The 20825-nt window shown below is 36.7% G+C and overlaps 1 protein-coding gene across 1 annotated transcript; it reads right to left on the reverse strand.

The window, feature by feature from the left end:
• Positions 1–15125: 15125 nt before the first annotated feature.
• On the reverse strand, positions 15126–19726 carry SOSTDC1 (sclerostin domain containing 1). The gene is made up of 2 exons (XM_059074982.2): positions 19341–19726; positions 15126–16626 (listed from the first exon to the last, which is right to left on the reverse strand). The coding sequence occupies exons 1-2, from the start codon at positions 19543–19545 to the stop codon at positions 16211–16213; spliced, it is 621 nt and encodes a 206-aa protein (XP_058930965.1). The 5' UTR covers positions 19546–19726; the 3' UTR covers positions 15126–16210.
• Between the last annotated feature and the right edge of the window lie 1099 nt (positions 19727–20825).

Below are 20825 nucleotides of genomic sequence, written 5' to 3' on the forward strand. Positions count from 1 at the left end.
ACAAAGGATCCTCTTTTTCAGGGTGCTTTCTCCATTGGAGATACTTGGTAAATATTTGCTACACTCTCTTCATTTCTTTCATTGCACCTTTTGCCATTTATCTATTTTCTTGTTTGCTTATTTGTCTCCCATTCTAAACTGTAAACCACCCATGGTCATTTTTCTTAGGGAGGGAGATAACTTTTTATCAAATTATAATATTCATGCAGTAAAGTACATATATCCTTAGTGTAGAGGTCAACGAATTTTCACAAATTAAACACAAATGTATAGCAAGTATCCAAATTAAGAAGCAGAAGACCAGCAGCACCCCAGAAGACTCCTGGTACTACGTTCTAGGTGGTTATACTCCAAAGGTAAAAATTTCCTGACTCTTAAAAACTGTGATGTCTTTTGCCTGTTCTTGGACTTTATTCCAAATAATGCTGCCCTAAATATATGTTCACAAAAAGTATATATCTCTGGTAAATATATGTACATATCTTTGTGGTATATATACATACTAGTATAATTTTGGGGTCATAGGGTATGCATATGTTCAGTTTCAGTAGACATGGCAGACAGTTTTCCAAAGCATTTAAACCAGTTTCCACATTTACCATCAGTGTGGGAGTGAGGAATCATATCTGGTTTGTTCACCATTTTATCTCCTGCACGTTGTCACAGCTCTTAGCACCAAGTAAGTATTCAAGAAGTCTTGGCTGAATAAATTAAATTGATATATGTTAGAAACGTCTAAATGACTATTAGCATTTCATCAATCTTCTCAAGTTCATAAGAAACCGAAACAAGTTTCTGGCCCACTTCACAATTTTGCTAAGAGCCACCCCTAGGTAATCAGTCCCTGAAAAAAACACCTCTTCACTGAATGCTGTTTTCTAGGACAGATGGCTGACTCAATGGAATAAACAGTATCAATCTGACAACATAATGAGTTTAGATATGTTAGCAGAGGAAGACATTTTAGTGTCAACTTTCCTAGCTGCTCTTTATACCGTTAAGGACACAGAGGCCTAAAGAAATCAAATTAGGTGCCCTTAGGGTAAGAAAGGATTCATAAGTGGACATATTCTTTGTTTTCTTCTTTTTTTTTTTTTTTTTTTTTTTTTTTTGTGGTACGCAGGCCTCTCACTGTTGTGGCCTCTCCCGTTGCGGAGCACAGGCTCCGGACGCGCAGGCTCAGCAGCCACGGCTCACAGGCCTAGCCGCTCTGCGGCATGTGGGATCTTCCCGGACTGGGGCACGAACCCGTGTCCCCTGCATCGGCAGGCAGATTCTCAACCACTGTGCCACCAGGGAAGCCCTGGTCTTCTTTAAAACTTTGTAGTGAATGATTATTTTATTTGTATACAATAATGTGTTTTGCCAAGAACAGACTAGGATTTTTATTTCATTGGTAAAACTCATGTTTTTATTGTGACCATCCCTTAAAACACTTTTTTCTTTTCATTACTTAAACAGAACAAAGTACCTTTGTCATTATGCAAAATTGCTTAGATTTTGTCTTTGGGATGAGATTTGCTCTATTTTTGCATGGTGTGATCACAATCAGTCCTGAGGTTCAGTGGTTTTTTTAGGATGGACTTTTTATTTGTTCATGCGTTTTTACCAAATGCATCTAACAAATAAAACCATGTGGAAGAATAATAATAATAAAGTAATAATAATAATAAATAATAAATAATATTAAATTAATAAATAATAATAAAGTCTTTCATCTAAAGAATAAGTACTTTATTGTGAATACAATGAAAATGGAGAGAAATTCAACATTTAATATGTTTCTACCCAATAATTACAAATACTCTGAGGAGGCTGAATCACTGCAGTGTTCCAGCGTCTAGGACATAGACTGGATTTGGATGAAGATACATGTACTAGATTCTACTAATGGCCTCAAACCTTTACCCCTTCTTGAGTATCAACACCCTTTGATGTGTTACTTCACAGTTCTAATAAAGAGATGGAGTATACTGCCCCACTCTTTGACTTTAAATTCAGTTATGTGACTTTTTTTGGAAAATGGAATGTTAGGGGACATGAGTGACAAAGGCTTGAAAAGTACCAATGCATTTAGGCTTTCTCTCTTGAGCCTCTCCTATGATAATTGAGATACCCTAGCTAGTAGGCCAGTTCCTGCAGGAAGCTGAGAGTCATGTAGAACAAAACCCATCTGCCCCAGCTGAGCCGAGCGTAGGTTGGTTGACTCCAACTGACCCCCAGATACATAAATGAGTCCCGCTGAAATCAACAGGCTCATCCAAACCCTATCTAGATCAAGTGACCCCCACCCAGAAAACCCTTAGATGTGTGATCTAAATAAGTGCCTTCTTATTATTGTAAGTCATTGAAACTTTGTGGTGGTTGTAATGCAGTGGTATTGACGGCATGGTTAAGGGATACAAGTATCATCAGATAAGCACAGGTGGATAATGACCATGTTTACCAGAGGATGATAAAAGGAACAGGTGCCACAGCAAGGGCAACTTGTCGGTAGCTAAGAGGCGAATTCAAGTTATAGGTAGAGAGAGTCTTTTTTTAAAAAATAAATGTATTTATTTTATTTGTTTATCTTTGGCTATGTTGGGTCTTCATTGCTGCGTGTGGGCTTTCTCTAGCTGTGGCGAGCAGGGGCTATTCTTTGTTGAGGTACTCAGGCTTCTCATTGCGGTGGCTTCTCTTGTTGTGGAGCACAGGCTCTAGGCGTGCGGGCTTCAGTAGTTGTGGCCCACCGGCTGAGGTGCTCTGTGGCATGTGGGATCTTCCCAGACCAAGGATCGAACCCGTGGCCCCTGCATTGGCAGGCAGATTCTTAAATACTGCACCACCAGGGAAGCCTGGTAGAGAGAGTCTTAAAAGAAGGGCTGCTGTTCAACAAATAAAGAGCTTAGAAGTTACACTCTGTCCTAACAACAAGTGAAAAGCTAAACAAACTGAAAAATCAACAACTCTTCTTACGCCTATCAGAGAAATGAGGTCAAAGGACAAACCACTGGCCCCAAAGTAACTTTTATAATGTCTTATAGTTCAGATGTGGGCTTGGGAATCCACCTTTGGAATCCTCTCTACCCACTGAATGCTATTACTAACACATTTTATGTGCCATGTTTTGTCTTTCCAGAAATATGCTACGTCTTGCATAAGAGTAAACTATTTACTCTCCATAGGCTATTGCTAAGGCTTATTAAACTTCAAGTCTCAGCTGTAGTGGGAAAAGACAACTTTTCAAGAAATAACAAATTGTAGGAGGTAAGGCTAAAACGAAGTGCTGTCAGCTCTCTCAGGTTTCATCAAGTTAAAAGAATATGTCAATATTAACACCTTTTTGGATATGGCTTGAAAACAATTTTTACTATGAACATCCTTAAAAGGAGCTTAGGACCAGTGAGAAGAAATAAAACAATCATAACAACCTGACTCAACAAACCCTATTTTGACCTAAAAAACCATATCAAAGAGAGCATGCATCAATTAGATTTGCACAAAAACCTAATTTGTTTCATCCACATTCTTGAGATTTTTCTGTTTTATTAGACAATGATTCTTAGTTTTAAGGGCAGAGTGTATACACCAATTAGTCATCTCTCTGAGCTTCAAAAACTGGTTGGCATGCTGATTTCACCTCCCTCAAGGACTGAATTACAGAATCGAGAAATATAGTAGAAAACTGAGAGTGAGACATTGAGTTGAAATAATGAGCCTGAAAAAAAAGTCAGAAAAAAATAAGAATCATTAGGGAAAACACCATCAGACTATAAATCCCCGAGGAATGCCGGATTCACTCTTTGTATTAAAATGCCTCTTCCAGCCAACCTCACCAATACTTCTTGTTTTTCTATAAATTACTTTACAACTGTCTATTAGCACTCATCTGCTACAACAGGATCCTGGGCAGCCGGGAATCAGAGATTGTGTGAGACCCAGCACCAGGAGGATGTTGAAGCGGCAGCCATGCCTCTTTGCCATGGCTTGGAAAGAATAAGAGGCAGCACTCTGGCCATCTTGATTAAGGGTCTCAACAGTCTCTGCCTGTCTCATAACAATAGTCAATCCCAACTCCCTCACCTACAAAGAAATTCTCTGGTTTGGAAAAACAAGATGAATTCTTCATTAAGAGGGTACCAAGCTAGTATACAAGAGCTATACAGATGGTACAAAACATGGTTTAACTCTCCAAGAAATTTCACTCTAATTGAAGAAAAAAATGATGTACACAAAACTAGAGCAATTCAGTGGTCAATTATGTGTTTCAGATTATAAAGGTAATAGATTAAATCAGCATTCAGTAATAATGTCTATTTTCATCCCCAAAGAGTTTGATTGTTAATCCAAGGTTTATGTGCTGCTGTTGTAATAGAAACAGCTGACTAATCAGAACTGCTTTAACTTGTAAGTGACAGTAGTTTCACCTGTGAAAAGCAAGCAAAAAAACAGGGGAGAAAAAGGGGGTGAATAGCTAACTACTATTTCAACTTTACCAAATCATACCTCGTTTCTAGCATAAAATAGTAAGACAAATTTTTTTCACCTATGGAAATGAAAATTGTAATGTTTCTAGTGAACCTTCCTTTTCTAATATTAAAAAAGTACACAAATGGAGAGTTAATATTCATATTAAATGCAGGCATTAATTAGGAATTTAATGTTTCTAAAGGATATAAAACAAATTTGCCAAGCATATTAAGGGTACCCTAATATAAGAAAGTTTCATCACTTTTTTTTTGCCAGTAAACTATGTTGAAAGAATCTTTAGCAACAAAACCTCTATTTATAATTATTCTAAATATCTTCTTGTGAGGCCAAGGATAAAATATACTTCCAGATACAGCAGGCATGTTTCCCTGGAATTTTGCCATTGCTTTTTAGAATGGTGTTAAATATTTTATTTCTGTTTATGTTACTGTCTTCTGGCTTTCCCCTCATTAAACCCTCTTGACATATACAAGAAGATATATATGACAAAGAAATTAGTAAATAAGGGAACAATTAACAAGTTCTGATCTCAAAGGAGACTATAATTTATAATATACAATTATTGATAACACAGAACATTTTAAAGGGTGGTAATATAGGATTGAGAAATGTGTAAGAAATGCTTAGAGGTATACTTTAAATAAACAGTATATAATTTGCTCAAGTTTTCCAAAATTATATGGCATTTATTATTTTCAGAGAATACAGTCAAGTTTACTTGCTCTTGTTTTTCTTTTTTAGCATTATTATAATTATTATTTAAGCTTTAATGATCCATTGGACTACAGGAAGAAAATCTATTTTCAGTTTTATCTCATTTTATTCTATTTCTGTTTTTAAATGTGTTGCATAATGTACATAATACATTAATGAGATTTTATATATGTATATAATTTATAAGTAAATAAATGTGTTTTGGAGAAAAGTGCCCCAAATTCTATTTTTCTTGTGGAAACATGTTCCAAAATTTAGAGGATGACTTCTAAGCCATCGGTTAACATAAACTATAAAAAGAAAAAAAAAGGGGGCTTCCCAGGTGGCAGCAGTGGTTGAGAGTCCGCCTGCCGATGCAGGGGACGCGGGTTCGTGCCCGGTCCGGGAAGATCCCACATGCCTCTGAGCGGCTGGGCCCGTGAGCCATGGCCGTTGAGCCTGCGCGTCTGGAGCCTGTGCTCCGCAACGGGAGAGGCCACAACAGTGAGAGGCCCACGTACCGCAAAAAAAAAAAAAAAAAAAAAGAAGAACATTTTGGAGTAGATTGACATATTGTATTGGAATTATGAAAAAGCAGGAATGAAGTAAAAGAAAAACTGCTCTGTTCCTTTTGTTGAAGAAATGAATGAGGCGGTGAGCCCTGAAGTGACATATTGGTAAAGTAAGCAAATACAGTAGCAGTCAAGACTGAGCATAGGGGCAAAAGGAGGAAAAATGTGTGAAAATATTTCCTACATCAGTTTTTGTGTCACACAAATATATGAAATGAATGGGAAATGACAAGATAGCCAAGAAAAAGCAACCCTGGGGTGATTCAAATGGGAATGGATAAAGGCATTGACATAGTAAAAGAGAGAGAGAGAGAAAGAGAGAGAAACTCCCTCTTTGAAAACTACCAAAATGCCAAAGCTATTTATTTTTATTTAAAATTAACTAAGATCTGTCCAGAATATCTTCCAAAGAGGTGTCTGCCCTCCACCTTTCATTCCCCTACCTTGCTAACACTTGCTTCTTTCCTCTGCTTCTCTCTGACCCACTCTTGGTCTACTTTCTTGACCAAGGGCTTGGAGAAGATGAAGTCCTTACCCAAGCCTATATTCTCCTCTGCTCAAATAGCTGGTCTCAGCATAAGAAATATAATAACAACAATAGTAATATCAGTAACAACTAATATTATGAGCCCATACATTCAGGAATTCTTCTAAGGTAGAGATAATTAACCTATATTACAGATGAGGAAATTGAGGCATATATTGCGCAAAGTAGTCCATTAGTAAGGGCAAGGTCAGGATTCAAACCCATGTACTTTTGGCTCCAATATCTATACTCTTGACTACCCTGCAATACTATCTAACAATATACCAAATAAGTTAATTTTGAATGGATTCCCCATATAATCTTTTCTTTGTATTTCTCATTTCTAGGACCTCAACATTCTAAAACCTTTATTTAGATCAAGTAATATTACTATTAGTGGATTAAGCCTTAACGCCCAGCTGTTCAAGTGTAAGAGAGTGGAATAAGAGGAAAGGGGAACTATTCCAGTTACAGATGTTATTTCCATGCATTTGGACATAGGTGAAAAAGAAATTGCAAAGTTGGCAGTGCTTCTTATCCTTTGTACATCTAAAGGTTGGGCTCGGCAGTGTAACCACTAAGCAAAGCCTGGCACAGCTGTTCATTCTTTCTCATCGCCTTTTATCTATGCAGTGCTTTCCCGTTAATGTGAGTCCTTGAAATTCTGAAAGCCAAGTGCTTCATTTCCCATCATTCCACACCTAAGCCAAGTTTCTAAATTGGCTTTGATGTGTATTTTAAATGGCTTGGCATCCTACTGTCATCATTCCCTGGATCAGTCCCACTCTGTGAAACTGTGATATGATTATCACTGTCCCAAGTGAAGAGACCAGCTGCATATGGAACCATGATGATGTCCTTCTGCAACTTTGGGTTGTTCATGGATTACAGTGATGACTGCTGGGGAGTACAATGTGAATGGGTAAGAGTTACATGTTTTGAGATCATGTAGGAGTATGTAGCAATCTTCCTTTTAATCCATAGACCTTCAGCCTTAGGGTTTTAGTTCTAAAGTTTTATTTTCGTAATAGGGCAGCCAAGCTTAAACACTGACATATTCAAATGCTTCCTTTTCTGAGGTTGAGGAATAAGCTTAACATAGGACATATATTTATATTCTAGATAATGCCTTTTGGTGAAAATTGTCATATTTGGTGAGCAGTTCTTAGTTAATGTGTAATGGATTTATAGAATAGTTTCTTTTTCCAACTAATATACTATTTCAAAGTTTGAATGGCTTTCATGAAAAAACCCCAAATAGAAACTGATCTGTAGTTAATCATTCACCTATGACTGCATGTTCTAATGACATGGTTGTTATTAAAAACACTTAACATGGGCTTCCCTGGTGGCGCAGTGGTTGAGAGTCCGCCTGCCGATGCGGGGGACACGGGTTCGTGCCCCAGTCCGGGAAGATCCCACATGCCGCGGAGCGGCTGGGCCCGTGAGCCATGGCCGCTGAGCCTGCGCGTCTGGAGCCTGTGCTCCGCAACGGGAGAGGCCACAACAGTGAGAGGCCCACGTACCACAAACAAACAAACAAAAGAAAAACCACATAACAACAGTAATAGCAAAAATAAACACCCAGTTCCTATCCCCGACTCTATCCATAGAACGTAAATAGTGAAAACTTGTCAAAGGTATAGGAATCTATAGTAAACGTGCCCCTGCTTTTCATGTGCTGCATAAGATACGGCTCAAAAAAATGTTATCTCGGTTTTTGTTTTAAATAGGTTTCGGCTTTAAATAGGCTGACTTGTTTCTTGAGGTACATGATATCTAACCTTGAGGCAAGCCATCCAAAGCTCTCAGAATTTCTCCCAAATGTCTCTTTTAGATTCTTATCTCAAGTATGAAACAGGAAGATTAATACTAGAAGAGACCTTGGATCTTAATCCTTACAACTTAATTTCTACATTTTAGAAATGAAAAAAAGAAAAAGAGAGATTCTATGATAATTCAGTGCCTACTAAATGCAATACACTGTTCCAGTTTTCCAGTTGTAAAGAAAAGGCTGCCCAAGAGATTGTGCGAGGCAGATATGTTTGACTTTCCATATCCATCCTCTACTCTTCATGCTGCCCTCTGCCCCAAGGCTGACCTGTACGGATTACGTTCACCAGCTCTCAAACCCATGACCTCTGAGGGGGTCAGCTAGTGGGGAGCCCTGGCAGAAGATTAATCAGAAGGATGAGGGAGAAAGTAGAGTGGCAAGGGTATTACTTCCCTGGACCCCTGGCTTTGCAGGTTCCTCTGACTGACTGCTCAGCTTGACAACAGCCCACTGTTCCTCTCCATGTGTCCCCTCACCTTCCAGGCTCCAATAGCCTCATCCGTCCCTCTTTTCTTAGGGCCTGGTGTTGTGACAGCTTTGCTGTTGCTGGCCTGGGCTCCTGCACTAGGCCCTGTAGTTTCCCTATTCCCCCTAGACTTTTATTATTAGTCCCCTTGTAAATAAATCCTCCTTAACTTATTCTGAGTATGTTGTCTGTTTCCTTTTGGGATGCTAACTAATACAGAGTTGTCAACTCAGATCTCAGGAAGTTTACACTTTAGCTGAATTTCCCAAGACCATTCAGAAGTGGCACATTGGAGATTAGAATTAAATTCTCCTAACTCTAAACTGAGATATTATTCAAGTGCCCTGTATGGCCCATAGACCAGCTTAAACTGATGCAACAAAAGGACCGGTATGCATACTTTTTCAAATACAAGATTTTTATAATCTACTGCTCACATTTATAAATTAGGAAAATTCATATAAAATATTTAGAATTTTGGAGGAGTTTTATTACTCTATATGGGAGCAGATTTAAAACTGCCATTTTTTATGCAGAGCTTTTTTCTATAGTCCCTTTTCCCTTTCCCTTGCTTTATTCCCAACCTACTGGTCCTAGTGAGGTTACAAACATTATCTTGATGTGTTTTCCCTTCCAGAGATGTTTGTATTTGAGAGGAATCAAAAATGTTAACATTAAAAGGTGAATGAGTATCAGTAGTTGTGGAAGAGCCAGAAAGAGGATTTGTTTGTTTATGTGTTTGTTTTGTTTGCTATTTTTACCAGGGAAGAGAGCAGCAGACCTTCTGATAGCATGGAAATTATACAACATTTGAAGGTTCCTGTTTTGGGCAGCAGCCCTGAGAGACTGTGGCTTTTCAGAACTCATTCCAGAGCTATGCTATGGTGTTGATTGTGTGTCCTTACAAGCCTCTTCTCCCTGTCATCATCATTTCCAGCTCTTCATTTCAGCTCAAAATAGAGCTGCTCTGGTACTGCGGTCATCTTCCCCTTGAACATGCTTATCATTACTACAGGTCCTAAAAGAGATAATAAAACACAATGGAAAATTCTCGTAACCCAGGATGTCCAGGAACCACACCTGTTTTACTTTAATAATATTACTGAATCATAAATGCATTAACTCCAAAAGAACACAATGATTTTAAAAAAGGCAGGGGGAGCTTGTTCCAGCTCTAGCATCTGCTGAAGGCATTCTCTTGGATTTCTTTCCTCATTTTATGAATTAAGGAATGAGGATAAAATATACATTTACACAAATACAATTCAAGCCGTTAAAAACATTATTACCTAAAAACAAAAAACAAAAAAACCCATTATTACCCTCAAACGTATGTTAATGACTGAAAATCAACTTAAGTTATGCAATATCAGCATGATTTGCACGATACAGCAATCATCTGGTGTAATCAACAGAATTCTTCATGTTTTTGGAGATTGCTTTTCTGGGACCTTACCATATACTGCCAGGCAGATCATCCTATCATTATAGGCCCTTTTCCAGAGCAAATTGACTACAATGGTATTATTTCAAAAGTATACAGTTTTTAAAAAATATCTGTATAAATATTGGATATAAGCCATATTTAGTGTCCTAGATGCACAAATCTCTACATATTTTTTTTGCCAAAGTCATCTATAGCTCTTTCCTTTACTCATGCTATCATCAGCAATAAATGGCTTCACCTAATATACAGAAACTATCCGGAAACTGGAAATTATATATGGGAAATGCCCAGTAACAGGCTACGGTCTCAGCCCTCCTGGAGCTGGGTCTCCAACTTCATCTTATATAGCCTGACTTAATGAGGTATTGGTAAAGATGGAAAATGTCAGTTCCATAACAAGTTTGACCAAAATCTTATTCTGAAATTTCATAATTGAGTGACCTGGAAACATCATCAAAACTGGAGAATAGTAGTAGTCGAATCTGCCTTTTTGGGTGTCAGTGTGATTGAAAATATAGCCATATTTGGGATAACAGAAAATGAATATTTTAGGCTGGAAGACACTTTAGACATTATCTAGTTAAACTCCCTTATTTTACGGATAAAGTAATTGAGCCTTAGGGAGCTTAAGACACAAGTGTGATTTCACCCAACGAGTTAGTAGCAGCACAGTCTAAACCATAAAACAGGTCTTGTTTCCAGGTTCACATGTCTTGCAGTCACTTGTATAAAAATTGCTACATAAAAAAATTCAAACATAATTTTTTTATTATGTGTTTAAAATGTCCAACTATGTCATAGATTAAATGTAAAATGTTTCTTAATTAGTATACAAAGTGGACAAAATTAACCAACTCTTTGGAAAGAGTGTCAACAAACAGGCAAAATAGCAACTCTTCATTACATTATTAAATGCATTTGACAATTTTTGTCTTTGGCTTGCAATAAGAAAATTTGTGGCAAGACAGAGTTGTTGTTTAACTCTCTAAGCTTAAGGAAGTAAAACAAACAAATGAACAAAAAACATGAAGAAAATATTTTATAATGTATAGACCACATATGAAAAGTAAGAGAGGAAACAAGGCAAAAAAATAGAGAGAGAACTCTAGTTAGTAAAAACTGTCAACTATTCAACATAAAGTACAATGCTAGTTAAAGATGGGAAAGGGTTGTTTAAAAAGGCCTGGTTACTGGACTACTGGGTTCAGTGTTTTAGGCTGTCTTTGAATGCCAAATTTAGGCTAACATCTCAATAAATAGAAGGACTCAAGTGATCATTTTGTGAAAATTCACCAATATTATCACATAAAAGTTTTTTTTTAATTTGTGTGAATCTAATGACAATAAATTTCAAAGAAAAATTTATTCCTACTGAAAAAGGTGATGTTTATAGTTTAATAGTAAGTTATATTTAAGCCTATCAGGCTCTTGATTGGTTTTAGTAACAATGAACTTTAGATGAATATGTCTGTGTCACTGACAATGTCATTCACTTTAGACATTCTATCTCAATTCATACATCTAATCCCACCACTAAGAAATAAAATCAATAATACAAGGTAACCCTTGGTTTGCAGTTACTAAAATTTTAAAGGAAATATTTAAGTTCCTTCTTAAATCTCCCAAGCTGTTTTACTCTTCATTTGTAACAGAAAATAAATCCATTAGCAGGTCTGCCAATGCAGATGATAAACTATCACTCAGTCTAATTTGCACTGGAAATAATTATGCAGTCAGCCTGGCATTAAATCATTTTAATCAGTTCTTGAAACTGGAAGTTGAAACATCTTCCCACTGGGATTTTTGCAGTGATTGTTACCCAGTAGCTCTTTGAGACAATCTGCAAAATATGCAGGTAAAGGCACCAAATGGATTGTTAGCTATGGAATCAGAAATGATAGAGCACTACAATGGAATACCTATTCTAGTAAGTCTCTCTTAGTGGATGTAACAAAGATTTCTAGTGGCCAAATGTATACTCAGTTCACAAATCTAAACTCATTTTAACTCAACATAGAGCTATATTTTAATAGGTTCCAATTAAACCAAATGCAAGTCATCGCTATCTGTTCTTGAGGGAAGGAAACATTCTAACAAGATAGTACACTGTAGCACTGAGGATCCCAAGTCATTTTTCCAGTGAACTCCTGAGTGTCTACAGAATTTCATCAAAGGTTTGCCATGCATTTTATTTTTCATTACAATATATGACTACAGAAAGTGTATAAATGCTGAATTTACGGTAGGCAGTGAATTGCCACTTTAGTGCTAAATTTTGAAGAGTTAAGTCTAATCCAAACCACACTTTAATTTCAAATGTAATGAATTAGATTTTGATACTTAAATTTCATGATGGTTGCAAAAAAAAAATTCCAACATACTAAATTTAAGCTCTCAAAGGCTTTAATTTTACTCAGCAATTTGGAACTTTCCTGGTTTTGCTTTGGCTAAATTACTATTCTTTCCATTCATAACTGCCTAGTATAACCTACTGAATATCTATTAAATACAATGCAAAATAGATAGATCAGGTTATACAATTTTTAAAGATCATTCCAGTAGTGTAGGGTGAATGATACAGCATGATCTTCTGGTAAAACCTTACTAATTTTATACAAGCCAGGAATGGATTAAAATTCAGTCTTTTTTAAATTAAGAAAACACACCCTAATTTTCATTGTTTTTCAAAAAATATACAGTAAAATAAACATGGCTAACAGAGTACTGCCAATTAGTGTTTATTTGTAACTAGCATAAATGAATAAATATAAACCATTTGTAGTTAAAATATTAATTTTTTTGCAAATAGATATTTCTGAAGGCTCTGTGTCCATATTTAGCTTAGGTGTAGCACACTATATGTATTATTTATTTGTATATATACTATTAATTTTTCTTCCATTCTTGTTATTAATAAAAACACCTATCTATATATATCTAATATAACTATAAATATCAATATTTATCTATCTATCAAACTGTCTTCTATCTATCAAGCCACTTGAGTAAAAGCTCTTTATCTATATTGGGCAAAATAAATTTGATAAACAAATCTTTAATTGATAAATATTATGATGTAAACTAGAGGTCAGAGTCTGCCAAAATGATCACAATCACCATTTTGAAATGATAGTTACTAAGGCGAGAATACAATTATGCAGTTTAATCAGACTGGAATGTGTGAATTAACTGGAAAAAAACAAAAGTTGAAATATAATCAGCAATTAAGATACAAGTGCTTTTTATCATTTTAAAATAATAACTACGAAGCTACTCTTTCTGTTTAAATTTTTACTTCACTGAGTGACTGATTGTATCCTAGGCTTTTCTTATTGATTGCTGACATTTTCCTGTCATTTGATGTTAAATAACATGCAATGAATGCATCACAATGTAACATGGCCTGAAATGGATCAGTAAGTTGAATGTGACCATAAGAAATGGATCCAATCCTTGACTTAGCAGAGACTAATCTTATTTATAAGGTTGCTTTATTCCATTTCATTTTTCTTAGTACATTCACTTACTAAATACTATTAACAATCAAATTAGTGATGATTTTAGTATTTTATCACCAAAACCTTGGTTTCAATGTTTTAGTAGTAAAAGGAAACCACATAGTCTTCTTGATGGTAAAGCCATTGTCCAATCAACTCCTTTTTATGCCTCAGGCCTTAGGACACACTAATTTTAAGACCACCTCTAAGGCCTTCCATAGAAGGTGCTTTGATGTTGAGAAGGAAGAAATGGCCAAAGTGTCTTAAGTCTTCTGTTATGTTAAATATCCCATATTGAGCAATGATGAGCAAGTACAATAGACATATGAAATAATACATTTTTGGTATATTCAACCTATGATATGATTATTATGAATGTTCCATGCATTGATATAATGATATGAAGTAGTTTAAGATCTAGTTAGTAAGACTAGAAAATAAGTCAATAGTGGACTATGAATCCTTGTTTTATTTAATGATACAATAGTTGGCATTATTACAAAATCGAGAGATGTTTTCTTGTCTTTATGTATGTTGAGACTCCCCTACCTCTCATATGGATGGGACAACATTAATGTCCTTATTTAGCTTAGTATGATTTATGTCATATACATGTGACTTTTAGACTTGTAATTACAAAAAGAACAATCTACCACAAAAAAGCACTAAGGACTCCTTCATGCTCAGGATCCAAAATATGAAAACCAAGATCTTGTCAATACATAATGAAGGCCTCTTTGGCTCTCTTCACTTGGAGTGATGGGCTCAATCATTGATTGAATTGACAAAACAGTTATTGAACTGTATAATCTTGTTCAAGACTCATTACGTTGGTTAATAAATGACATGTGAAAATTGAAAACAGTGAAAAACTAGTTTTTGTTTTCTTTTGTTTTAGTTTTTGGTTTTGGGACCATGCAATATTATTCAAATATTCAAAGTTTCCCAACATATGGTAGTGATTTTTCCACAATTCCTTTCTCAAACTTAACTGCATATTAGAATCACCTGGAAAACTTTAAAAACTGCTGATATCTTAGTTCCATCTTCAGAAACTATGATGTAATTTGGATGGCAGCCTGGGCAGTGGGTCTTGTATCTCCCCCAGGTGATTATAATGAGCAGCAGACTTGGTATATTTAAATATGATATTCTTATCACAACTCACTGCTGGATTGCCACCCAACTTTTTCAAACGTCTTATTTACTGAATCGATGGTCTCCCTATCCCTCTCTTTTTTCTTAATATAGAGTTTTCTATCAAAACTTGAATGTGCCTTATATTAAAAAAAAGCAGGGGCTTCCATGGTGGCACAGTGGTTAACAATTTGCCTGCCCATGCAAGGGACATGGGTTCAAGCCCTGGTCCGGGAAGATCCCACATGCCGCGGAGCACCTAAGCCCGTGCGCTACAGCTACTGAGCCTGTGCTCTAGAGCCCTCGAGCCACAACTCCTGAAGCCCGGGCACCTAGATTCCCGTGCTCTGCAACAAGAGAAGCCACCGCAATGAGAAGCCCGCTAACCGCAATGAAGAGTAGCCCCTGCTTATCGCAATTAGAGAAGGTCCACGCACAGCAACGAAGACCTAATGCAGCAAAAATAAATAAATTTTTTTTAAAAAAGCAATTACTCTGATAGGTTTATTCTGTAGTTTTTGTAAACATGAACTTTTTTATACATGTTAGAGACAAGGACAATAGTTTTAGCAGTGTTTATTTTTGTTAAAAGAAACTGATGGAATTGAAGGTCACGTCACCTTCCGATTGCACAGATTAAACAAGAAAGTATTACATATTTCATCTTTACAAAGCATCTTATTGATTTAAAAAGATCCATACTATTGATAAAGTTCATGATGAAACATATATGTAATAAGGAGACTAAAATATTTATTTTACATATCTACAATACGTATTGTCCTATTTCTAGATCAACCACAAATTACACAGGAAAATATTTAGATACATGAAAAAGCTTCAGAACATAAAAAATTAACATTTTGAAAAAAATCACTTGTGAAAGCTCATTAAATAATAACATTGACAAATAAATAGTTAATCAGCTTTACTTATTAGCTGCTGCCATGCATTTCTGGCATTCCATTCCAAGCGAGGGTCAGCATGCAGGGTATAATTTCATACTATGAGACTGTAAAAAGCTACAGGGCTTATTTTTGAAGTGAAATGTCACAAAGTCTTTCACTCTTTCAAAAGGCGATCACTCTTGGCTGCTAAACTGTTCCCATGAAGATTGCCAAAAAAGCACCTTCCTGAAGTGTTAACCTGAAGATTCATGGCAACAGTTTTTTAAAAAAAACTTTTCGATTCTGAAGAGGTTTTGTTGGGGGGTGGAGATGGATTGGGAAATGAAGGGTAACTGAGAAGCCCTTTTCCTTTTTAAAAAGTAATGATTCAGTGATGTGTATAGTATCACCAGTCTTTCAAGAACTAATACTACAGGATGTGTGGAATTTAAATGCAAATCCCACTCACGGATATGAATACATCTTGAAAAACTTGAAAAGAAAAAGCTATTTCCAAAGAAGCTCCTGATACTTAGGACAGCTTGTTGGGTTTGATCAAAGCAGAAAGCCTATATTTTCAAGTAAGAAAAAGCAGTGGCAGGCTTGATTGAGTCTTCCGAGCAATCAAATCTGTAAAGCAGATGGTTACCAGTCAGTCCAGTTTGGAGATCCTGAATTCTAACTCATGCTGTGCTTGCTGGATTTGCTGGCTCTTTTCCGCTCTCTGTGATGCTGGGCTGGCTTGGCAGGCAACATGCTCTCGAAGTTATGACTGGACTCATTGTGCTGCCGCGTGTACCTCTTGCACTTGCAGGCTGTGACCACCGTGATTTTGTAGGTGCGCGTGCTGCCATCTTGGCACTGCAGCTGGATTCTCTGGGTACGCGTTTTGTCATTGACACACCTCCACTCCTGGGAGCTCCTCCTGCTCCAGTACTTTGTTCCATAGCCTCCTCCGATCCAATTGGGGAGCACAGGCAGGGGTAAGCATTCGCCAGCGCACACCAGCTCCTTCAGGGGGCTGATGCTAGTGCACTGGCCGTCAGAGATGTATTTGGTGGAACGCAATTCCCGGCAACCTACTTGAACTCGAGCTGCAGAAAACAGGAAAAAAAAATGTGCATCAGAGGCAAAAGGCAAACGGTCAGTTTTTTTAAAAAAGTAATCCAGGGGCTTCCACTGGTGGCGCAGTGGTTGCGAGTCTGCCTGCTGATTCAGGGGATACGGGTTCGTGCCCCCGTCCAGGAAGATCCCACATGCCGCGGAGCGGCTGGGCCCGTGAGCCACGGCCGCTGAGCTTGCGCGTCCGGAGCCTGTGCTCCGCAATGGGAGAGGCCACCACAGTGAGAGGCCCGCGTACCGGAAAAAAAAAAAAAAAAAGTAATCTGCAATGACAAAAATAACGTCCAAATGATAGCAAATGGCCAAATAGGAAGCAAACACCTATTTTATTTTCGCAAAACACTGCCTGAATGGTTGTAGAGAAAGCTTTCATGAACATTATCAGCTTATACGGCTACAATTTATGGAATAAAATAAACTGGGCCTGATTTTTTTTTTCATGTATAACATTAGCTAATAGCTTACTGGAGTATATGAAAATCCTACTTTCTTAGTCTTACTCCCCAATAAGTATTAAGCAGGTCTTACATTTATGTGTAAATATTCATTCTTTAATGAGCTAAGAAGGAGTATACTTTAATGGTCTTTTACTCACGGGTCATATTAGATAATGTTTGCAAGTGATTTTAATTAGATTTTTAAAAAACATCTATTGAGAAAATGTGGAAAATATTTAAATATTGTGTACAACGCAATCCATAATATTTTGTTTCAATTATAAAATTCAGCTGCAGAGAACCATATATACATATGTGTACGTTTGACATTTTGCATATCAAACTTAATAACTGCATTTTAAGCATAAATTCCCAAACTGTCTTTTAAAAACACAAATATTAAAATGTTTAAATGCAAAATGTCACTACAACTCAATATTTAAAGAATATAAAACCCCCTAAATCAGGAACGTATGGTTGCCATAACAACTTGGCTACGTTTCCATGAATTTTATGGCAGAAAAATGCCTAACATGTCTGATTTACAACTGCAAAAGGAACTACGGTGTTTGTTTCCTGAATATTGGTCATGGCAAACTTCTTGTTTAGTCATTTGAATTTGATAAGCATGTTCTCTAATTGACTGTTTCTCATTACAAGCCTTACATAATTAAAGCAAAAATTAATCTTGAAATATTTGAGTTTTCCTTTCCATTGCTTTGTTATCTAAACTTGAGGAGAATTGCCTGTAACAAGCTTGGGGGAAAAAAAATCGAGCCTTGTTAACCAGAAAAATATATATATTTCAAAGTACAGACTGCTTAAATTTAAAAAATAAAAATTATAAGGGACGTTGAAGTGGTCTTGCATAGAATATTGAAAGCTAGTATGAAGTAGATACTAAATTAGGAGTTTTACTTCAGCTCTGTACCCCAGTACTAGTAAGGTGAGAGATATAGGTTAAAGGGATGTGATAGTGGTGAAAAAATCTAAGGTATATGCACATACATCCGTGCGGGTACAGAGTGTGAGACTGAAATTAAAGTGTAAACTAGCTGGCTGGTCAGGGTACTCTGCCTGTCTGATTCTGATTCCAGTTCACCTTCCTGCAGCTGCCTTAGGAATGCACCTGGAAACAGCTGGAGATGATTTTGACCTGTCTAGCTTTTTGTTCCTGTTCATATAGAGATTTGGCATTTTTGCAGTGACAGTTCATTGACAATGAATACCCACCACATTGCTCGGTAATCTAATAATAATAAAGTACTTCCTGTGTACCTAAAAGCAACCATCCTCATGAAAATTAAAACACCTTGGTTTTCTTAGAAAGACACTAACAGTCACATTTGCTTTGACTTTTCAGAGGTCGAAACTCCTTTTAGCACTTGAATGACGAGTGCTTGAGGACGAGCTAAAGATTTGTGTAAGATTTCTTGTGTACTGTTTCTCTGTGTCTCTTTTAAAACCCTATTACTAGCATGTGAACTCTTCTAAAGGAAAGGAGTGAAGTAAAAGAAGAAATTTGAATCCCTCTAACTAAGGATCAATGAGTGTGTCAATTAGGCAAACACAAAAAGAAGAAAAATATTTTCTATACAAAGTATTATTGTACTGTCATTATTTTATATCTCTAAAGTCATGAAAGTTCCCCCAGTCTCTCACAGAAATATACAGTTACCTAAATTTTGTTCTGGTTAATGAGGAATTATTTTGGAGAATATGATTCTCCAATGTTTTTAGTTTTATCCCTTTCTCAAAGATCATCATCCAAACTTCAACTGTTTCACTAGACATATTTTAGAAATCGTTGTGAGCCATTTTTTTTCCCCAAAAAAAGCTTCTTTTTTTCCCTTGTGATTTCCCATACATGCTTTGGTTAATTACCTTTATACACTTTACCAGAATTGCACATGTCCTGAAATAAACAGAAAACAACCTGAATTTAAACTACGACACTTTGTAAAAATTCTCATTTTGCATGATTTTAAAGAAGCAACAGTCTAATTCCTGGAAACATTTCCTTTTGGAGTGTTTAGAAACTTAAGTCTGTGCCTACATTATCAAATCACTGTTTTAGTAATGTTAACTTTGTAGGGAAGAATGCCAATATACACGTGCAGCAGATTTTCCCAGATTGTTTAGCAAAACGTATATGGTTCAGGTTAGTCAGCAATGAAACAGTTCTACAGGAATGTGAGCTAATGCTACCGAATAAGAAAAAAACAAATCCATGGAAGTAAAACACTTACTGTTCCGATCCAGTCCAGTGTCACTGAAATGCCTGCCTCCATTTCTGGCTTGATTCATCGTGCTGTTGTTGCTGGGCTGTGCTGGAACAGGTTTAACCACATGTGAATAAAGGATTTCTGTGGCATCATTTTTAAAAGCCAAACAGCTTTTCATTAGGATGCATGCAAGGGGAATGAGATAGAAATGAATGGCAGGAAGAAGCATGGTGAGTAGAGGATTTGCTTGGCTGGAGAGCTGGTTAATTCCTTTCCCTCTGCTTCTGCACTGTAACTGTGAAATTCCTCCTCAAGGTTCCCTTTATATATCCACTGAGGTTTGGCGTTCATTCAGGTGTAAAGTTGTGTAAAGCTTCAGAGTGAAAACACAGAGAAGGGGTGGGATCCCTACATGACCCTGCAAAAGAATTTTACCAATGGAAGAGAAGACTACAGAAAAGGAGGAGCTTGGTATACAAATTGCCTGAAATTTCAGAGTTGGACTTCATCAGTTGTCTGTGAGCTGAAGCAGCCAGGCACACTCTATAGTAACTACAGCCTCTCTCTCTCTCTCTGTCTCTCTGTCTCTCTGCCATTTCCTTTCCTAAATCTAGTTCACATTCGGGTTTAATTTAAATGAAAATATGCTGCTGTTCATTTGAAGAGATTTACATTCCCACAGTTGTTCTGTATTTGCGATAGGGAGAGGGTTCATCCCAGATAATAAGAGGAATTCAGGAGTTAAATATTGTAGGGCTTGCATGAAGCACCTAATTAGTTAAACATATCTTGTTTCTCAAGACGCAAACCACCATTTTTTTTTCTTAAATGTTTAAGCACAGAGCTAAAATCTGCCCCCTGGACACACTTAAATAATGCAGCTTTGATCTGCATGAACTGCTGCTCTCCTAGGTAAATTATTGCCAGGGGTTCTGTGTGGAGAATAATGAGCATAGCTCTGTCTGCATTAAAGTAACTAATATCAATTTTCATCTTAAAAATGTGACACAAGCGTTAACATTCATTGCCCCATTTTACGTGAAAGAAAGCCATTTCTGACAGATTATTGTTTAGCAAATTCAAGATAATTTTTACAAGGTTTTTCATTTGCTGCAGAACACATGTTCTACCTGGATTTACTGAACATTTTGTTCATTACTTCCTTTGGCTCTGCTGCTCACATAAGAAACATGGTAGTTTTCTGTTTATCCACACAAGGCACAGATGTTCCATTAATTACTACGAGGCCACTAATCTCTATCCTTAAAACTATTATGAAATTCCAACTGATTGGTGGGACATTTTGATTGGAATCAAAATTCTGAATGTCTTTTCACTTTTAAATCCATTTTTTTGTACTTTGTGTGGCTATTAAACTCACCTTAAGGCATGGATACATCTCTTTATAAACTTTTTCCTATTGTAACTGCTATTCATATCTATCTGTCTATCTATCTATCCATTTATCATCAGTCATCTGGGTTTTTCCACAGTGGCACTATTGGCATT

Source organism: Kogia breviceps, chromosome 9 (genome assembly GCF_026419965.1).
Source record: "Kogia breviceps isolate mKogBre1 chromosome 9, mKogBre1 haplotype 1, whole genome shotgun sequence".
NCBI lineage: Eukaryota > Metazoa > Chordata > Mammalia > Artiodactyla > Physeteridae > Kogia > Kogia breviceps.